The sequence below is a fragment of the Astyanax mexicanus genome, chromosome 16, assembly GCF_023375975.1.
Source record: "Astyanax mexicanus isolate ESR-SI-001 chromosome 16, AstMex3_surface, whole genome shotgun sequence".
NCBI classification, from domain to species: Eukaryota; Metazoa; Chordata; class Actinopteri; order Characiformes; family Acestrorhamphidae; genus Astyanax; species Astyanax mexicanus.
The window spans coordinates 20,678,217-20,697,422 of NC_064423.1; the positions used below are offsets into that span (position 1 = coordinate 20,678,217).

Consider the following 19,206-nt stretch of genomic DNA (forward strand, 5'->3'; position numbering starts at 1 on the left):
TTAATCAATATATTTTACAAAACTTTGCTTGTGTTAAAATATCCGTCCTTTTTTCCATCACATCCTTGTCATGAGCACTTAAGTGTGTTAGTTTAGTTGTTTTGTGGCACTACCTTTGTTCCTATTTTATATATTAAAAGCTACACAGTAAACACAACCACTGACCCACACAGTGTCATGTGACACATAAGGTTTCCCATAATGAATTGGGTTGCCCATGATTTTTAAAATGTGGTTAATTATTAAGAAATTGTGTATGGAAGATTGTCTTTCATGTATTATGGTGTTAGTCTGTGGTTAAATAGATGTTTAAGGGTTGTTGTTTGCGTTATTTTGTGTTTTCATGGTAATTTTGAGCAAATGAAGAAGAAGTAAAATGCACTGGGACTGTGAAAATGTATCCTGTCTCCTAATCATGTATGTATGGGTTTTGAAGTCACAGTAGAACACTAGTAAAATGACTATAAGAAATGTTTTGGAACCAGCAGTTTTATACCTTTACATAAGGAAGAATTTTGATTGATATTTCCACTTCTACCGGAACATTTTTAAACCCTAGTTAAACTCTACACTAATAACTGATTAATAAATGACTGGTGCCTGGACAAACTTTTGCACCGTTTAGGTGACACAAAGCAAGTTAAAGAATAAACAGCCATGTTGGCTTCTTTTTGTTCTATTCTACCTTCAACATTAACCATCAAACATACATGCTATTTTTATTTTATCTTTATTGTACTTATTTTAAAAGATGCAATGTTCAGTGAACAAAAAAATCCTTACATTTTAGTAATACTCAATCATACTTAATAAATAAGGTGCTCCACAACATGTGCCATTTTTTAAAGTGCTAACTTAAAGGGGAAAAAACCCCAAATAAATAAACATTTAAGAGTCCATATCATCATTTTCTTCACATTTTAGGTAAGCATACATGCTTTGTTTTTGTGTTAAACTCACATTTTTTTGTACTGTAGTCCAAGTTGAAATCAATTTTAGCAGCATGCTCATAAAGCAAATATATTCATGTGAGACAGACCAGTACCTTGGTTAGTGTTTTGTCAACTGATATAAAAGGCCACATTAAGAGCACATTCAAATTATCAGCCTAGGATCACCAAACACAAGGCACAACATTTTTACATACTCAGAATTATGTTGCTTGTTTTCCATCATAACAAGTGACACTGAACACTCCTCAGTAGTTTTGGACAAAATTAGCATTTTTTTTCTTACTGTGGCACATAAAGCAGTTCACAGCTTGGTCTTAAACCTCAGCAACATGCAAGACTCCAGTTCCCCTAATTAGAAAATACCACTAACAATAAAAAGCTGTGACATTACAAAGACAAGCAAAGACAGAAATAAACTCTTATTTATCATCCTTGCCGGCCAGTGGTCCTTTAGAATGAATGGGGTCAGTTTGTCTGGGTATAGGGGAGATCAGGATGATTTGTGCTTTCTCTGTACAGCTTTTTCTTCTTTCTTTAAGGGGGAGGGTTTAAGGATTGTGAGCCCACAGTGTAACAGTCTTGTCTGCAGAAGAGGACAGAAAAGAGAGGTCTCGTGTGTGCCATCGAGATTGAATCACTTTGTCTTTGTGTTGGCCAGCCACTGTTACTGGGAGTGGCTTGGTTAGATCTCCTGTGGACAGAAAAAAATAAAAAATAAAGTTTCAACTTTGATTTGTCAGCAGTAACAGCCTAATGTTTTCTTACTAAACTATATAAAATATTTATCAAGACATTACTCTTAAACCCATTTTAAACACGATTCAAAAAATAATTTGACCTAAAGTTTCAGTTCAAATCTGGACATGTCATATTTGATGTCATTTTGTGGTTACAAAAGAACTTGCATTTCCATCCACCATCTTTTGAATAGAAAAATTATTTGCAAAATTATTTTTATGCTTGGATGAGCTAGAAACAATAAAGTAAAAATATTGCTAAAGCGAAGAAGAGGGATGCATAGGGTTTGTTTCAAATTGTGTGTGACTCAAAGATTGTTCTGACATTCTGAAATGCTAAAGAGCATCTGAAAAATGTTTTTACATGATGTTTTTACATTAAATGTTTTTACATTACTGTTAAATCTTTCCATTCGATTAGTTTAAATGCCAAACTGAATCACAGTACCCTACGTGATCAATTTTGAGTTGCTGTGTTTAAGTTGACACACCTGCTTATGGTTCTATCAAAAGGGTGACCATTTCAATAAATGACAACAGGGTTTAGTGTTTTAGCAATTCAGAAAACCTGTAAAACGGCAGTCTAAAAGTCTAAAAGTATTCTTTGTCCACAAAATTGGTTAAGGTGGTTAATACCAGCTATAAAAGCTAACAAGCTCTTCTGCTTACCCTGTAGATCAGTGATCATGACATTGTTGTCATAGGAACCAGTGAGTAGATAGTGTGCTCCCGGGGAGAAGCGGACCGAGCGGATGTCGCTGGTGTGGGGGCGGTATGCTTGCACTGTTCGACCCCCTCTGATATCATACAGCATGCAGCGGCAGTCCTCCAGTCCTGTGGCCAGGAGACGCCCACTAGGGTCCACTGCGACTGAGGCAACTGCGCTTCCTGGTTTTAGAACAGATTAAAAGTTCACATATGGTAGAATGTGTTTTTTTTTGTTTTACTATTTTTTGCTTCAGGCAAAGGTATACAGTACAGAAATATGTAAAATAAAATACTCTATATGTAATTTAAAATATAAGATAATACACAAAAACACACCTGTTCCATGCATGGTAGTCCCAACTACTTTTACACAACTGGGCACACGCAGGTCCCAGAAACGCACAGTCTTATCCTGAGAGCCAGATGCCACCATCCAACCACCCCATGTATAGAGGGACAGAATGTGTCCTAAGAACATAAGAACACACATTTATAGAAAAGGATTTCCAAATATAAATGTAAAAGAGTCAGCTTCCTCCTGAATTGCTGAGAGCATAAGTACCTGTATGTCCACTAAGCGCATGTAGCCCCTGTCCTCTCTGGCAGTCAGTGGTGTAGATGTTGCAGTCTCCTGCGCCAGCACTTATAAGAATGGCCCCTCCACTCTCTGGACCCTCCATAAATGCCAGGTCACGGATGGTTCCATCATGCATGCTGAACTCGAGATCTGGCCCTACACACAGAAATACAGGCAGTTTTAAAGTCTCTGGTGAAAATGATTACAGTCTTAGCAACGTTTTTAAAGCTAATTGTCACTTCCATACATCACACAAAATAGAAGATACTGTCCTCCTCTCTCATTATGTTAAAAAAAATGGTTTAAGTTACCTGTAGCATTGCAAGTGTCAGCATTGAAAGGGAGAACTTTGACGTATTTGTCATTGGAGCCTGTAGCTAGGAGCTGGCCACAGGGACTCCAGGCCACACAGTAGATTGAGCCTTTATGGTGCTTGTTTCGTTTGAAGCAGACATCCGGCTGGGTCCCTGGACTTACAGCACTGTGTAAAAGAGGCAGAGGTAGAAAAGGACATTACAGATTTATTTTTTGAGACTGTGACTTTTACAATATATTGTAATAAAGCTTTTATCAGATTGTATTAATTACAGGATTTAAAAGATAGTATTTGAGTGTTTGTATAGTCATACACTGGTACTTCCTTTTATCTGTGCATGTAGCAAACCAAAAGCAAAAAGAACAATAACACACAAAGTAACACTATGTAAATGCGACAGATCTAGAACCAATCTAGAGTAAAGGCATATAGACTCTTTTGACCACGATCAGTTTGCTTGAGGGAACGCAACAAAAAGGCATTTCAAAATTATTTTTTAATGGCGTTGCAACCCTGCAAGGAGAATTCTATCTAACCTAAGTTTTCATTTTATTCTTAAACTTCTTACAAAATGTTATAATAGTGATTCATATCTATATAATTCATAACTGTATAATTCATGTTACAGACTTATAAAGTGCCATGTGAATAAAAATACATTTTAAAATATAATTACCTACTCAATATGTTATGGGGGGGGGGGGGGGGGGGGATTTTTCTGGGATTCCACCATTGAACTAAACCAGCCCCCAACAAAAGAATGTTTTTTCTTCAGTATATGCCAATAGAAGACACTACAGTCATTTATGATGCTCTTTAATGGCTAACCTTTCTTTTTTAGAAGTATGTTAGAATAAAAGATTATTTTTGCTTGTTACACCACATGATAGTTAAAACTAAATCTAAATTACAAACAAATGTATGAAGTGAAATACTTTAGAGCTGCCCAATCTAGTTTTAAAAGTTTAAAATAAAAATTTAAACAAACAAACAAACTGAGTTTATATAACAAAATAAATGTTATAACTTTGTTTACTGCAACTACATATACTGTTATGCTGCACCACTTCAAATGCTAAGACACCGGGATGCGCAAGTCCCTGCGAATTGATTTAAAATCTGATTAACTTAAAGCATTTCCATATTAATTAGACCTAGCAGAATAATATGATATATGCTTAGTGTATATATGCAGGCATTTTGTTTACCAAGACTTACCTGGGATTAAGGTCCTGTGGGTAGGCGCACACACGCAGAATTTTGGAGTTGGAGCCCACAGCATAGAGGGTCCCGGAAGGATGAAACGCAACGGCTCGCACTGCTTGTGTGTCCTCTAATGTGTGCACTGCTGTAAACGGAGACTTCGGCTTCTCATCCTGAAACGCACTGAAAGGTCACACCAACAGCTCACAGAACTGCTGATATTATGACACTACACTGAAGAGCTAGCTACACTTTAAAAAAAAAAAGAAAGGAAAAAAAAAACCCATAGAATTTCAGATCCGCCATTAATCTTTAATTATTTGAACTCGTAGCCTCACCTCCGGATGACCAGCACTGGAGACTCATCCAATGATGGCATGTCCCGTCCCCCCCCTCTCTGAGGAGTGCTGCTGGTGACGCCCCCGTCTTCTTTGCCAGTGCCGGCTGTTTCAGGGGTATCTGTGCATTCTGCTTTGACTGGCATGCCATTACACTGCTGGGCCAAGGCCTGCACATCCTCTCCCAGATCCTCCATCCCAACGTTCAGCTCCTCAAGCTTCTGAATGGACCTATACAAAAGACCCACAGCACATAATAAACCACTTACTTGTTTGTGTAGAGAGCCACACTGACATCTGTTTTTGTGCTTAAATGAATTAACATTAGTTACACATAAAAATGCATGTAAACAGTTGTCTATGAGGGGGGCACAAATATCACATACAGAACAATGCTGCTGTACAATAACTCATACTATAAATGCCACAATGTCAAAATATTTTTGGACACCTCTTTTTATAAGTGTATTAGGTACTTTATGTAGAACTAATCACTGATGTGTAAAAGCACACCCAGCTTGTATAGTCCCTGTTGAAGTACTGCCTCTAATATAGGATTCTCTGGAAAAGATAAAGATGAACCTGCCAGTACCATGCTTAATGCTAGATGTGGGCTAAGTGCTATAAAATCTTTAAGCATAGAGTAATAATACTCCATCCAAAACATGTGGTGAATGCAAAAAAAACAGCAATGCCCCAGCATTTAATAGAATGCTTTTCTGGACAGGGGAGACAAATACTCTACTCGATATAAACAAATTTTTAATACTTGTGATTTCAGATTAAACTATGTTGGAGGGAGTGTCCCAATATCTTGGCCCATATACTCTCTTTTTCTGTTTGTGGAAACTGTATTTTTCTTTGAATTTAAAAGCTGTTTGCCTAATTTACAAATTGCTCTGAATCCTAGGAGATAATATATATTTTAAACCAAATCTGCAACTGTTTGGTTTTTAACCTGCTGAGGAAGGTTTGTGTGAGATTGTGCTGACTGGGGGTTGGTGGCTGATGGACCTGCTGCACCCCTCCTTCCAGCAGCATCTGCTGGTAAAGCTGTGTCTGCTGCTGTTTCTGCTCCAGGTGCTGTTGCACACGGAGCCGCTGACGCTGGAATTCCTGCAACTGCTCCTAAAGATGAAAAAAACACAACGAAGGCTGACATACAGCTCTGGATAAAATTAGGAGACAACTTCCGTTTCTGAATTAGTTTCTCTGATTTTGCTATTAATAGGTATATGTTTTAATAAAATGAACATTGTTGTTTTATTTTATAAACTATGGAAAATATTTCTCCCAATTTCCAAATAAAAGTATTATCATTAAAAGCATTTATTTGCAGAAAATGAGAAATAGCTGAAATGAGAAAAAAGTTCATATTCATAAAGTTTTAAGAGTTTTAAATCAATATTTCTTTCCCGATAACCTTATGCGACTCCTGGTGCAAATATTCAAGTAGTTCAGCTTGGTTTGATGGCTTGTGATCATCCATCTTCCCCTTGATTATATTTTCAGAGGTTTTCAATTTGTAAAATCAAACAAACTCATATTTTTAAGTGGTCTCTTGTTTTCCAGAGCTGTACATACTGTATCTTTTAATATTTTAAACCCCAGATTTTATATTCTGTATAAAACCTACTATGAATATTTGGTTACATTTTAGTGTATTAGTTTAGTTTAGAGTCCTATAGTATTCTATTTAAGGGTCTATAATTCTGATGTTAATTCTTTCTTTATTGTTTAGTCTGTTTCACTATTATCTGTATGAACTATTCTGCAACAGAACTAAACATACATATAATGCACTGTAACAATGCATTTAATTATGTTACCCAGTACGTTTCTTCTTTATATAATACATTACCTCACTCTTTTCAGTTGAACCAGGAGGTCCAATGTCAGTGGGATTGGATGAGTTGGGCCCTCCAGAGTTGTTAATTCTCTCTTCTTGCATGTGCGTCCTACAGATACAGGAAGAGCACAGCATTGAACACAAAGCCTTGCACTTGATAATTACACCAAAATATCAACTTTATATCAAATAGAAAATAATAATGTAGCAAATATATATGAATAATTTCTTTGTATAACAATGTAGCAGGCTTTGTAGAGGGCACTGTGGAGCCATATACAGAATTAGGACTGTGAACACCATGTCAAAATTCCTTTATGCCCTGCCCTGGATAGGAACTAGTACTAGAAGAGCTAGTAGAGCTAGGCTTTATTTAAGTATATGTAACAGGATTAGGTGGGGTTTATGTTGGCCAAATGTTCAACTTCACTGCTTAGACTGATGCCTTAGAGCAGATATTTAAGCACTGTAACTAAGTGAAATTAAGTAATTAAGTGAAATACAGTTATTTTACAATGGGAATTATGGGATGCTTTTATTTTGCACATTTAATTTGCACACTGGTAGATGGTCAGTCAGAGCTAAAGAGACTGGATCCTCTAATATAGTCAAGTCCAAATCAAATCCAATAGAGGATACACAAATGGGCCAAAACATTTTAACTGGAATGAGGAGCACTAAATTTGACTGTCAACAGGGCATTTATTCAGGGCTACAGCTGACAGCTTGAAAGCATTACCACAGTAAGATGACAGGCCCTTTTAAAAATACTGTGTAGGAATTTTACCTTAAACAGTTTCAAAATATTTTTTTACGATACAGCGGTTGTAATAAGGAGAACAGAGTCTCTGTCAGTGCCACTTTGGGACAAGAACCATGCTAAAACCTCAAAAACCTCAAAACAAATGTTAGATTTACCCAATTGTAAAATTAACAGAAATAAAGACAGAGAAAAATACTGCTCTCTAGTAGGCGATAAATGATCCACTAAATGAGCCACTGTCTAAAACAAATATTTATATGTAAACTAACAATTTAAAGCAATCCACTTTGCTATATTAATATTTTCTTACACCCCTACTGCACAAGTTGTTTTGGTTCTGCAGTACACTCCCTAAAAAAATTGCTTTTTGCTTTACCTGAGAATTAAAACGTATGTCTGAGAGAGGGAAGCCGATCAACTGGTGTTGAAGTGACAGAAAGGCTATCACTAGGTTTCTTTTACATTTGATACAGTCTTGCTGGTTCTGTATTTCTCGGTTCAAACAAACGCATGCTAACAGCTGTCCATTAGTAGGAACTCAAGACATTATAGTGGGGCAAAAGTCAATTACAAAAATATTAATTCTCATATAATGCTTGTTAAATATAATAACCTTTGTTTTAATACTTTTATCAGTGTGCATTTTTCAAAAACACAATTTTGACCTTATTCTTTGACCACATGATAATATTTTAATATCAGTAATATTTTTCAATCAACTGTGCCTCTACCAGCCAAGATGGCATCAGGTAAATGCTCTATGCAGTGCAAAAACAGACACCCAGAAACTTCTGCAATCCAACACACATTTAAACTAAAGCTTGCTGATGCTGCTATCGAAAAATTCTCCCACTGACTCCCAAGGGAATAAGCCTACCTTACTCGCAACTTTTGTTTTTCTTTAAAAATAATACAATACAATAAATAAAAAAAGATGCTGGACCTTGCCTAACACTTACTTAACCAATAAATATTAAAAGCACTGTGTACCTGTCTTTTGATTCTGTGAAGAGGTTATTGTCCAATATGCTGCGACTGGCATTCGAGCCAAAGTTAGCGAAGGAGTGCGACATCGCTGCAGTCTTTCCGCCAGCCTCAGCATTCTTCTTCTCTTTCCCTGCCAGGCCATGAGACAGCCCATCCAGCGCAGGGTTGAGTGAGCGCGACATGTACGTGTCGGCCGACTGGGGGCGTCTGAGGGGCGATGCTGGACATGGAGACAGCTTAGTGAGGAGTGGCGTGAGCAGGTCAGCGTGGCCGGTCCGTGCTGGCTTCACCAACCGGTCCACGTGGATGTTGAGGGTCTTCTGCTCAAAGGCGCAGGCAAACACAGAAGAAGAGAGGTTCTGCAGCCAGGAGAGCAAGCTAAGGTCCAGTTCATCACAGCCATTTCCACACAGAACGTCCACAGCTAGCAGCACCTCGCCCTCACCAATCTCCTCACCTGTGGCCTTGCTTTGGCAGAACTCCACGCAGCACTCATACAGGATACCCTTGATGAGGAGCTGAAACAGGCGGTCCCCGCTGGCTCTGAAGCCGGCCTCGCTCAGCTTGCGGTCGGCCGGGATGAACTCGGCCACCATGGCACAAGCCTCCTCGAAGCAGTGCACTCGTGCGGTGCTTGGGTTCCACTCCTTAAACTCGGCATGATGGGTGAGCCGAGGCAGAGTGAGGAGCAGGCACAGCTTGCTATAGTCCTCCTTTGAGGGGCTGTACTCCTCTAGAGCATGCAGGGACTTCACTGCCTCTTGCATGGTCAGCTCCAGCTGAGGAAGAGAGATAGCAATGGGTCAGGTTAATTCATTTAAGTACAAATTAATCAATTAATCCAGGTTCATGACATTAACTGCCTGTGCAAAGATCATATCTTTAATATTATACCTCATTTATTACACTTATCTCCCTCCAATCGTATCGTTAATGTAAACAAAGCAAAGCAAAAGCTTTTGTGGTTTCCATATATGGTTTCTGTATGACACACAGATGTGTGAAAAAAATTCTAATTTTTAGAATGTCATACAGTTAGCCACATCTAGACAGATGTAGCTTTTATAAAAACAAAACAAAAAAACCCTAAAGATCCAAGCTTTAGCATCAAATATGTCTTAGCTGACTTTGGTAAATAAGGGTTCTTTTTATTGCTTTAACTGTAGATCAATGCACATATTTTCTCCAGAGTGCATATTTGCACAGAATTTCTAGTGAGATCAGCAAATTCATGTCATATCCCAGCCTTAAGCCTTCTCACATCTGACTCTTCAACCACATAAGCCGCTTCAGCGAGGTTATTCATCCTGACATGCACAAACTCACATTTTGAGGATCCTCTGTTGCAGACACAGCATTATTCACGCAAAGAGCTTCCAGAAACTTCTGCTTGAGAATGATGTAACGAAACCTTTGGAAGGGAGAATTAAACAAGAATGCCAAAAAAGATAATAAAACACTGAAACAGAGAACAGAGTAGAGGGGCACTTCAGCTGAAACCTCATGTGCACCAGTGCATACATCAAATTAATCTCCTTCACCTCTTTCTGTCAAATTTATCCATGCACTCCAATGGCTGAATGAACTGAAGAACTTCCTCCCATTGGCCGTCTAATATCAGCTGCCTTGAGGGAAGAAAACAGCAAATTAGAACCCACGCGCTGGAAAATGAAATTTTGCATTTAAAAGCCATCTGCAGAGACATTCTGGTCTTAAATTAACTACAATACTTCACAGATTCTTGAAGGGATTAAGTTAAGAATTGGTCTACATTGTATTTTGAATGGTCTAGAAAACTGGCTCTAAATAATTAAGATGAGTAGAAAATGATAAATTGTGCAGGGTATCTACTAGGGTATCTAACTAAGATTTCTCTAAACAGTCATTCATCGGTGTCAACAACATAAAACTCACCTGAGAAAGAGCATATCATCTGAGTAGAGGCCATTGATGATGCCACTCTCCTTCTCTAAGGCTAACATGCTGATGTGAAGCTTTCTAGAGTTAAGGAAATCCAGGATGAGTTTAAGGACCTCCACCTCCTTGATGTTGACTGTCTCTTCTGCAGTCATGGTATTCCGTTCCTACAGAGTTGCACAAGTAAATATGTATGATCAGAAATAAAAAATAAAAAATAGTCATTTCACCTGCAACCTCTTCTGTGAGGGAGTGTTTTTCCTGACAGGGGGGGCTAAATTCGACACCATAGTGGTAGACTTTTTTTTTGGCCAGGCAGTGTAGAACAAACTGTCAACAACATAGTGTAAATATTGTAGCAAATTCTTGTGTAGGCTATATGCTGCTATTGTCACAAGTTCACAATCAAATCTTTCTATCCTATCATCTATCCATCTTTCCATCTATCCATATCTTTCCATCCATCCATATCTATCCATCCATACATCTCTTTCTATCAATTCATGCACCTTTTTTTTGGCCAGGCAGTGCAGACCAAACTATCCAAAACATAGTGTAAATCTGGTCGCAGATTCTTGTCTGTATGCTCCTACTGTCACAATTTTACAATGTAATCAATACACTCCAATGTTAACTAGACAGCTCTAGGGACTAGTTTCACTAGTTTTCCCATCCAGGCCTCTAAAAGACGTACCACGTCCATGCTAACCATCTTCAACTAGATAGCACCACAAACTTCACACGATGTTTCTCAAATAAAGAGAACGTTAGCAGCCTGGTCACCTGCATTAAAGGGAACTTCTTTCTAATGAGCTAGCAGCCTGTGCGTGCACTCAACACACACAAACACACGCGTTTCACGCATGTAGCTGCAGCAGACAGCAGGCATCACATTTCTTCCAGCCCGCAGAGCATCTTACTGAGGGTGCAGAGCCACTTTAGCTACTGGTTTCGGCAGCTGGTTAACACAAAGCCCGAGAGAACCCCGCTAGGTTTTGGTTACAGTGACATTAGGCTAACCTAGCCTAGCCAAGTTTGTGTATAACCTGCACCCCGGCGCTGCTCTGTTTATTACTGGCGGCGGAGCCAACTATCATAGCCCGTGGCTTTAACAGCGTGTTTAATATAACTACAGATAGTCGGGTTTAGTTGTGATGTGGGGAAAAAATCCTTACCTTTAACAAAACAACAACAACAACTACAGCGTGTGTTTAATCCCAGCTCGCGCCGCAGCCTGGTATTTATGCGAGCCCAGCGTTCTCCTGCAGCGCCGCGAGCGCGTTCACCCTGGCGACGCCCCACCCACCTACCTACCCAGCGTCGCGCGCACCAGCTACTACTAGTGATGGGGAGGAAGTTCGATGCCGGTTAAAGAACCGACTCCTTCCATTCGGTTCTTCGAACAGATCCCGCACACCTAACTACCAAATCACCCTGTTATTTTAGTTTTGCAATAAATGCAACAGTCTTTACCTCAGAAGAGCCGAGTGAGGAGTCGAGTTTGTAGCGAAACTGCTGTGATAATAAAGACTCCCTAAGCGTACAGTGTGAAATTAGAGGTAAAAAGCCAGTTATCTACCAGGGACTTATTTTTATTTAGATTTACCTGTTTTTGTGATAATCTTTTGTTTATTCATTTATTTTTATTTATTTGTCTTAACTATTAACTACATTTCCTATGTGGATTACATTTTACTTTTATTAATGTATTCTATATTTTCTTATTTATTTCTATCTATACTGTTTTTCTTTTTATTGTGCTTACTGTGTTCTGTCCTATGAGTGTAAACATATTTTATTATCCAAAACAATTAAGAGACCACTTCAGTTTCTTTGATTTTGTTATTTATACGTATATGTTTGAGTAAAATTAACATTGTTGTTCTATAAATAACTACAACATTTTTCCCAAATTCCAAAGTTAATGGTCAAATGAACAAAAAAGATAATAGAGCAAAGAAAACAAGTTCATATTAAATATTTGGTGGGTTAACCCTGGTTTTTAATCAAAGTTTTCATGCATCTTGGCATGTTCTTCTCCACCAGTCTTACACACTGCTTTTGGATAATTTATGTCACTCCTGGTGCAAAAAATCAAGCAGTTCAGCTTGGTTTATTGGTTTGTGATATCTATTGTGATGTCTATTTTTATCTTGATTATATATCAGAGGTTTTCAATTTGGTCAAATCAAAGAAACTCATCCTTTTTAAGTGGTCTCTTATTTTTTTTCCGAGAGTTGTATATTCTATACTCGGCCACATTGTAAATGAGGGTTACCCCCAATGTACATGCAAGTTTAAATAACTGTAAAATAAATAAATAAATACTAATGCTTAGCATACCCCAGCTAACCTGCTCATATGGGGCTCACATTGTGGATCAATGGGTAGGTGGGTATGTGTGTTTTTCACTTGGCCCAAACTAAGATTCCCAAACGGGTCCTATTGGTATTGCCCTTCTTAATCTCACATGGGTCCCATCTAAAGCCTTTTTGCAGTGTACAACCTACATTGGACCATCTTTAATCGCTCTTTGTACCATCACTAACCAATGATCCATTTGTGGCGACAAACAGAACCCATAGACACAACTTTTTGGTTTTTAATTTGGCTACACATACAGGCCCCACATGGGAATGATATCTGGGAATATTTGGAAATATCTGCTGCAGACAGGCAAATAGTTTGCAGACAGTGAATGTGACTGAAGATAAATAAGAATTTTAGACAGCTATATATTTTACTGGTTCAGCATAAATTATATGCATGTTTTTTAAGAAATAGAATTTAGCAGTGATGTTATTTAAAATATAAATATGTATCTACAAATCTTAATGTTTTTAATGTATTCATTAATATAAATAGGCAAACGTTTATTTATATTTCTATCCAGTGAGGTGTTTGTTGGGGGACTGGAACAGGTATGATTCAGGATTTAGGTAGCTCATTATATGGCAGGATTCACCAGGTGTAAGAGCACAGCACTAAAGTAATCAATCAGAATTTAGCTGGCTTGTGGCTTGTGATAGCTGGACTGTCTAAACACATCATCATTGAACCCCTGTTTGTTGGATTGACAGTACATTTTACATTCTGGTACAAAACATTTACCACAAAACATTCAATGCCATGCGCAGTTTTATTCAATGCAATGAAGCAAACATGGTAGGCTATTTCAACAAGATAGCTATGACAGCAGTGTTTAAAAAAAGAAAAAAACAAAACAAAAAAACAGGAAGTGAGTCTTCATTACAATGAGCTGACGAGCTTACGCTGCACACTGTACAATATTAAACCGTGCTCATTTACAAATACATAGACAGTTCTTGGCTTGAAACTGCCAATTTAATTCACTACAACAACTGCTTAGAAAAGTTTTTTCTTATCCCCCAGACACTGCATACCACAGGTCTGTACAGTTTTCTCTTCCAAAACACAACTTGACTTCCATTTCAGTAATTTAACAGATGTTCTTTGAAAGAAGCACAGCTGTGTGTGTTGGTCGATGATTGTGTAAAGGCAAACCTGGAACAGGGGATTTAGGAGAGCTGGAGAAAGAATGGGCTTTAAATAACTTAAAAGAAGGCATGTGTAAGCCTCGACCCGTAACTAGCCACATTCTGCCTTATGACCCAATGCTGCCACTTCTTTATCACTCAAATAACACCCAGGCAGTAAAAATGGAATATCTGTAATAGGGTTGTTTATATTCCAACCCAAAATACAATTGAATGTATTAATAAGTGCATTAGTCTCAATCTAAACCATGCATTAGGAATAAAAATAGGTCATTTGGCACATTGCTTTTTGAGATTTCTGCTTCATTTTAAGACAGTGCAGGACACTAATGTCTCTCCAAAAGCAAAATTTATTCTGGGAAATCACCACGACTGTTGTGGAATCGACAAATCAGTCGCAAAGCACAAACAGGAAAACTAGGATAGGAATGACTCGTGATGCAATGATGTCTGAATATCGATTCATATCATCCAAGAAGCCAACATGGAAATATTACTGACACATAATTCAAGAGATTTATCAAATAGTAGCTAGCTTGATTTTTCACAACCTACAATCACGCAATAATGCAACCGGGAGTTTGGTCTTCTAAACCTTGGCGAGCTATCATAAATGTTACATCCATTTAAACAAGACCATGGTTTGAAATTAATAACGATTCCTTTGCTCTGTCAAAGAACTGGAAATAACAATAATAATTATAATAATAATAATTCTAAGAATAAATTTGAAATGATAAAACACCTATTTGCATTGTAAGATTTCACAATCCTGTTGTGAACTGAAAGCCAGTTAAGCAGAAAAAGTATTTTTAATTTAAAACACAAGAGATGGAGGGGGTGATTCTCTATGCAAGCAAAAGATATTCTATATATTACCACACTGATTTGGTATAAATGCAAAGATACAGCATTGCTTGCTCAGAAGAGATCCCAGCCTAACAAAACTATTAACTGTCTCTTGTGCAGCAGCCTTACAATCACTTTTGTACACTACTTAAAAAACTTAAAATAAAAAAAGAAACATATCCAACATAAGGCCACATGTCAACATGGTATACGCAAAGGTTTTGTTTGTACAAACAAATGACATTCAGTGCTTCAGTGTACCAAATTAGAGCCACACTACTTCATTTCATTCCTATTGTTTTGGCACATACAAAAAAAAAAAACACAAAACACACACACATTCACCCAACCCAACCCAATCTCAACCTTGCTTTAAAACAACTATAATAGGACAGTCAGGTTATAATTATAAATACAGGAGTGAAAGCCACTGACAAGCCTGTAGTGTTGTACATTCCAGTTGTGCATATTTTTTTTTCTTAGCAAAATTGTAAAGTGTTTCTTGGATGACTTTAGTGAAGACTATGAGTAGTGTTCCATGAGACCTCATATCTGCGTTTGACTGTGTTTCTGAGTTTAAAGTACAGAGAAAGAAAGGTTTGCTGAGAACAGAAGCACTCCTCCAGGGGGAGCAGCTGGAAAGTACTAGGACTTGCAGGGTGCTACTTTCTTGGGTGTTCCCGGTTTCTTTGTCTGCCACAGGTGGCTGTGGATGGTTATGGCGTCTACGCTGGCAGACATGGTCTTGGCTGGGATTTGGCTGAACTGCTTACGGTCAGAGTTGTACTTGTACAAACCGTCGATCATCTTGCGTGAGATGCTCTTTGGCCCGATGCCAGTCAACTTGCTGATATCCTCTGTGTCTGGGCAGTACGTGTAGAGGGAACGGAACTGGCAGCCTGCATCGCGGAACAGGATCAGGAAGTTGTTGGCCTCCGATTTCTCCATTTCCTTAAGGAATCAAGTAAGACAAATGTCAGGACAAGTACATCTGATAACCCACTGTCATTATTAAGTATAGTATAGGCTTAGCTAATGAGCAGCCCTCCCTGATACCATGTTTTAGAATCTGTTCATCACACTACTGTAATAAAATGTGCATCTGATTCAGGTATTTTGGCATTCTTTATTTATATTATTTATAGTATTTATTTACTTTGTATTTTACTTTTACTCATGAAGTTCCTAAGTGACAGAGGACAGTCTGACCTTATTTAAAGGAGTGCTGGATTAATGCTGATAAAACTAGCTCCTTTTAAAAGTGTATTATTTGCTTCTTCAGCTATGTTTAATCATTTTAACCATTCCGACATTTTGATAGTATCAATGTTCAGAATTTTTTTTACTTTGAAATTAAGATATTAATTTTTCATTATTTTTTTCTTCTTCAATAAATGCAATCTGCAAAACACCTATTTATTGCTCTATTAAAATGTGAAAATAAATTCCATTACGTTTTCTTAATGCCACGCGTCAAGTTTAGGTTGGCAGCAGTTAGAGAAAGACAAAATGCCGAAGAGCTCTGTTGACAAGACAATGTTTGTAGACTGCCCAATTTGTGGAGTAAAAACAAGACTGCTCCCCTAATCTGACATTTGCAACCAAACTCTGCCTTTGTGTTCTGGGCACTACAACCCTGTCTGAGCACATTTTTTGAAGGCTGCATTCACTGGAAAAAAAACTAAAAGCTCTTTTTACCAGAAAATGTAGCCAAACTTGTTATCTGTATACACTATAGCTTACCCTACAGTCAAATAAGCATGTTTGCCATTTATTTATTTAAAAAAGAAAGAAAACTGAAAGCCAATTAGTTTAAATGTACTGCCATTATAACATTTGTACACCACTCAGAGACATTTTCTTTGTTTTTATTTATTAAATTACTAAATTACTACTTCTTTGTTTTTAATTAAAAAAGTTACTGACTTCATAAAAAATCTCTTAAAATATATGAGTCCCATAAAAAAATAATTTAGGCAGCCCTAGTGTTCACTAGCATATGTTACCATACTGGGATCATTAAAGGCTGACTTTAACTCTATTAATTAAACTGTATTGCAATGTATTGTTTCATTACTAACATGTTTTCTTGTGGCTAATGTGTTAGCTTGTGGCAAATATATTACATTGTAAAAAAAGAATGTTACATTCTTACATTTTTTTTTCAAATGTTAATTTAAGTGCTGAGTATGAGTATGACTTTTTTTATTTGCTGTTTTGAAAAAATCCTCAAACTGAGACATATTGAATAATACTAAATGAAATGCTCTATTTCTGACTCATTACAACCCTATATATCTCTGATTAACATTCTTCTTACCTCCAAGATTTTATTCTTTTGTCCTTCATTGACCTTTCCAGCCAAGCAGCAATGAGCCAAAGCATTCTGAATAATGTGCTTATTCGACTTGGCACTTGGCTCTTTGTACAATTTAGGACCTGAGGAAAAAAAGATGGCATCCTTAACTTGACCTTTATTGTTTTAATCGATGTGGCAGGTCATATCATATGCTTACATTAACACAAACCAAAACAAGCTTGTGTTCTAACCTGTGTATTCAGTGTTGGAAGTAACGGAGGAGGTGGTAGAACCATTTTCCCAGTCCTTCTCTCCGTTGTGGCTAGCAGACCGGGAGGGAGACAAGAGGGCATCAGCTGAGTCAGGCCTGCTGGGAAACACGTCACACACAACTTAATAATGCTGTCAATCAAGCTATCATACACAGTGTTACTATCTAAGTAGCTGAGGCAGCATTCCACTTCAGCACCTTCTTACTGGTCTCATGCAGATTTAGGAAGTGCAGTCTTAACTTTCTAATGTGAATCCTGTTTACAGTGTGTTTGATTACAATGCTTTGTGGTTGGGATTATACACCAAGAGTAAGTGATATCAGAATAACCCTTGTGACAGTCATTTCTATTGTGTGTAGATTCATAAATATTGTATTTAGATAGCAACACAGTTATCATTTTAGTTGTCTACCACAGTATATTGGAGTTGGATTTAAAGCACAGTGATTCAGCCTTAATCTGAGGGTATTGACATTCAAATATACAAATTAGGTGAACACTGTTTTACACATATGCCCCTATCCTGAATGTTAAGACATCTCTCATTTGTATTTTTTCGTTTTTCTGAATTTTTTGCTTGGTTTCAGTTCACTACCTCTAAGAAGAGCTGAAAAGATAGCTGGAAGATATGAGCTGTACAGGGCTAGAAGAGTAACATTAGCTAGAACGCTAGACTTTACTCACGTATGACATGAGTAGCACTGCTGAGGTTCATTTATGACTAGAATAGCACAACTGAAGGTACATGTATGATTGAAGTAAATTAATGACTAAAATTGCACTGCTGAGATAACTGTATTTCTTCTTGTTAACCTGGCTGCTTGGATAACAAAAAGTTAAAGTGTTCAATAGATATTTTTTAATTGTAGTTTCATAATTGTTTTTTTTTTCTTTGAAAAGCAAGACAAAATATATTTAGGCTTTTTAATTAATTTGATGATGAAAAAGAAAAAAAAATGGAAAAATGAAACATAACATGCCAAATCGTGTAAGGTATCGACCAAAAATAGTATATATATTTTTTTTTATTACAAATCATTTTTATTGTCTTAATTAACTAACATATGCTGTGGTAGAGCTCTAAATGTAACACTGTATGTCTGTGATTTATGCAACACTGGGTGAAGAAGGATCAGTGTACACTATGAGGAACACGCATGACTGTGAGAGGTTGGTGGCATGACTTCATTATGCCCATCACATAATGAAGTACAAAACCAATACAAAAGCTGCTGTGGTATGGGACGATTCTGGGTGGGTATCATTTCTGCAGGAACAGACAGGCCTCGTCTGTGTCCATCACTGAACAGGGAGGCACTGGGAAAGGTGAAGTGACTTATCCAACTGACCTTCTCCTTCTTACTCGAGGAGAGTTCAAGAAGTAGTAAAGGCTGCCCGATGCTAAGCTATGGCTTCTGAGAAGCCCAAAAGAAGATTCAAGAAAACAAAAGAATTCATAGAGAAAAGGAAAAACAAGTAAGTAAAAGAAAATATAGTGCAGTTTAATATTCACTGTTGAGTATATTTGCTTGAACTTCAGTTATAGAAACAATTGTATTGAGCTTTTTTTGATGAATTCCTGTATTGTAAAAAGAGAACTAGCATTAACCTATACACAACATTTTAACATCTGCCTAACCATGGTTCTTACCTGGGGGCTCTTTTCTCGGAGCTGACACTGTCATTGTCTCCCAGGTTGAGCGAGGCCAGAGAGAGACTGGACACTGAAAAAACACGAGGTCGTGAACCTGGATGTAAAACACAAGAATTCCACAAGACAAAAACAGTTACACAAGACAAAATCCACTTGCTGTACTTTGAACAACCCTCTTTTTAAAACTCCCTGCTTACAAATTTTGGTCCTGTTCAGTCAGTGTATATTTGGGTTTGGTACTGTATTAAGGCCAATACATACTATAA

The 19,206-nt window shown here is 37.5% G+C and overlaps 2 protein-coding genes across 10 annotated transcripts in view; both read right to left on the bottom strand.

The window, feature by feature from the left end:
* Positions 1-1,473: 1,473 nt before the first annotated feature.
* wdr47b (WD repeat domain 47b) lies at positions 1,474-11,657 on the bottom strand. 2 transcript variants are annotated; one of them, XM_007233206.4, is made up of 14 exons: positions 11,524-11,657; positions 10,346-10,515; positions 9,973-10,056; positions 9,758-9,842; positions 8,435-9,210; positions 6,694-6,790; positions 5,791-5,960; positions 4,833-5,063; positions 4,510-4,677; positions 3,287-3,456; positions 2,961-3,131; positions 2,735-2,866; positions 2,360-2,578; positions 1,474-1,644 (listed from the first exon to the last, which is right to left on the bottom strand). In XM_007233206.4, exons 2-14 carry the CDS (start codon positions 10,501-10,503, stop codon positions 1,502-1,504), a joined length of 2,604 nt encoding a protein of 867 aa, XP_007233268.3. In that variant the 5' UTR covers positions 10,504-10,515; positions 11,524-11,657; the 3' UTR covers positions 1,474-1,501. The 2 variants fall into 2 exon arrangements, with proteins under 2 accessions (XP_007233268.3, XP_007233269.3); XM_007233207.4 differs by lacking the exon at positions 11,524-11,657 and having other exon boundaries at positions 9,973-10,052; positions 10,346-10,485.
* Positions 11,658-13,468: 1,811 nt separating this feature from the next.
* The window catches only part of camsap2a (calmodulin regulated spectrin-associated protein family, member 2a), a 64,759-nt gene continuing 59,021 nt past the window's right edge, over positions 13,469-19,206 (bottom strand). For 2 of the 8 annotated variants that reach the window (XM_007233215.4, XM_007233214.4), the window contains 4 exons: positions 18,938-19,010; positions 17,266-17,381; positions 17,036-17,154; positions 13,469-15,666 (listed from right to left, as the gene is read on the bottom strand). In XM_007233215.4, coding sequence (XP_007233277.3) covers positions 15,361-15,666; positions 17,036-17,154; positions 17,266-17,381; positions 18,938-19,010 — 614 coding nt within the window. In that variant the 3' untranslated portion in view covers positions 13,469-15,360. The other 6 variants (XM_015601268.3, XM_007233211.4, XM_007233212.4 and 3 more) reach the window with 5 other exon arrangements.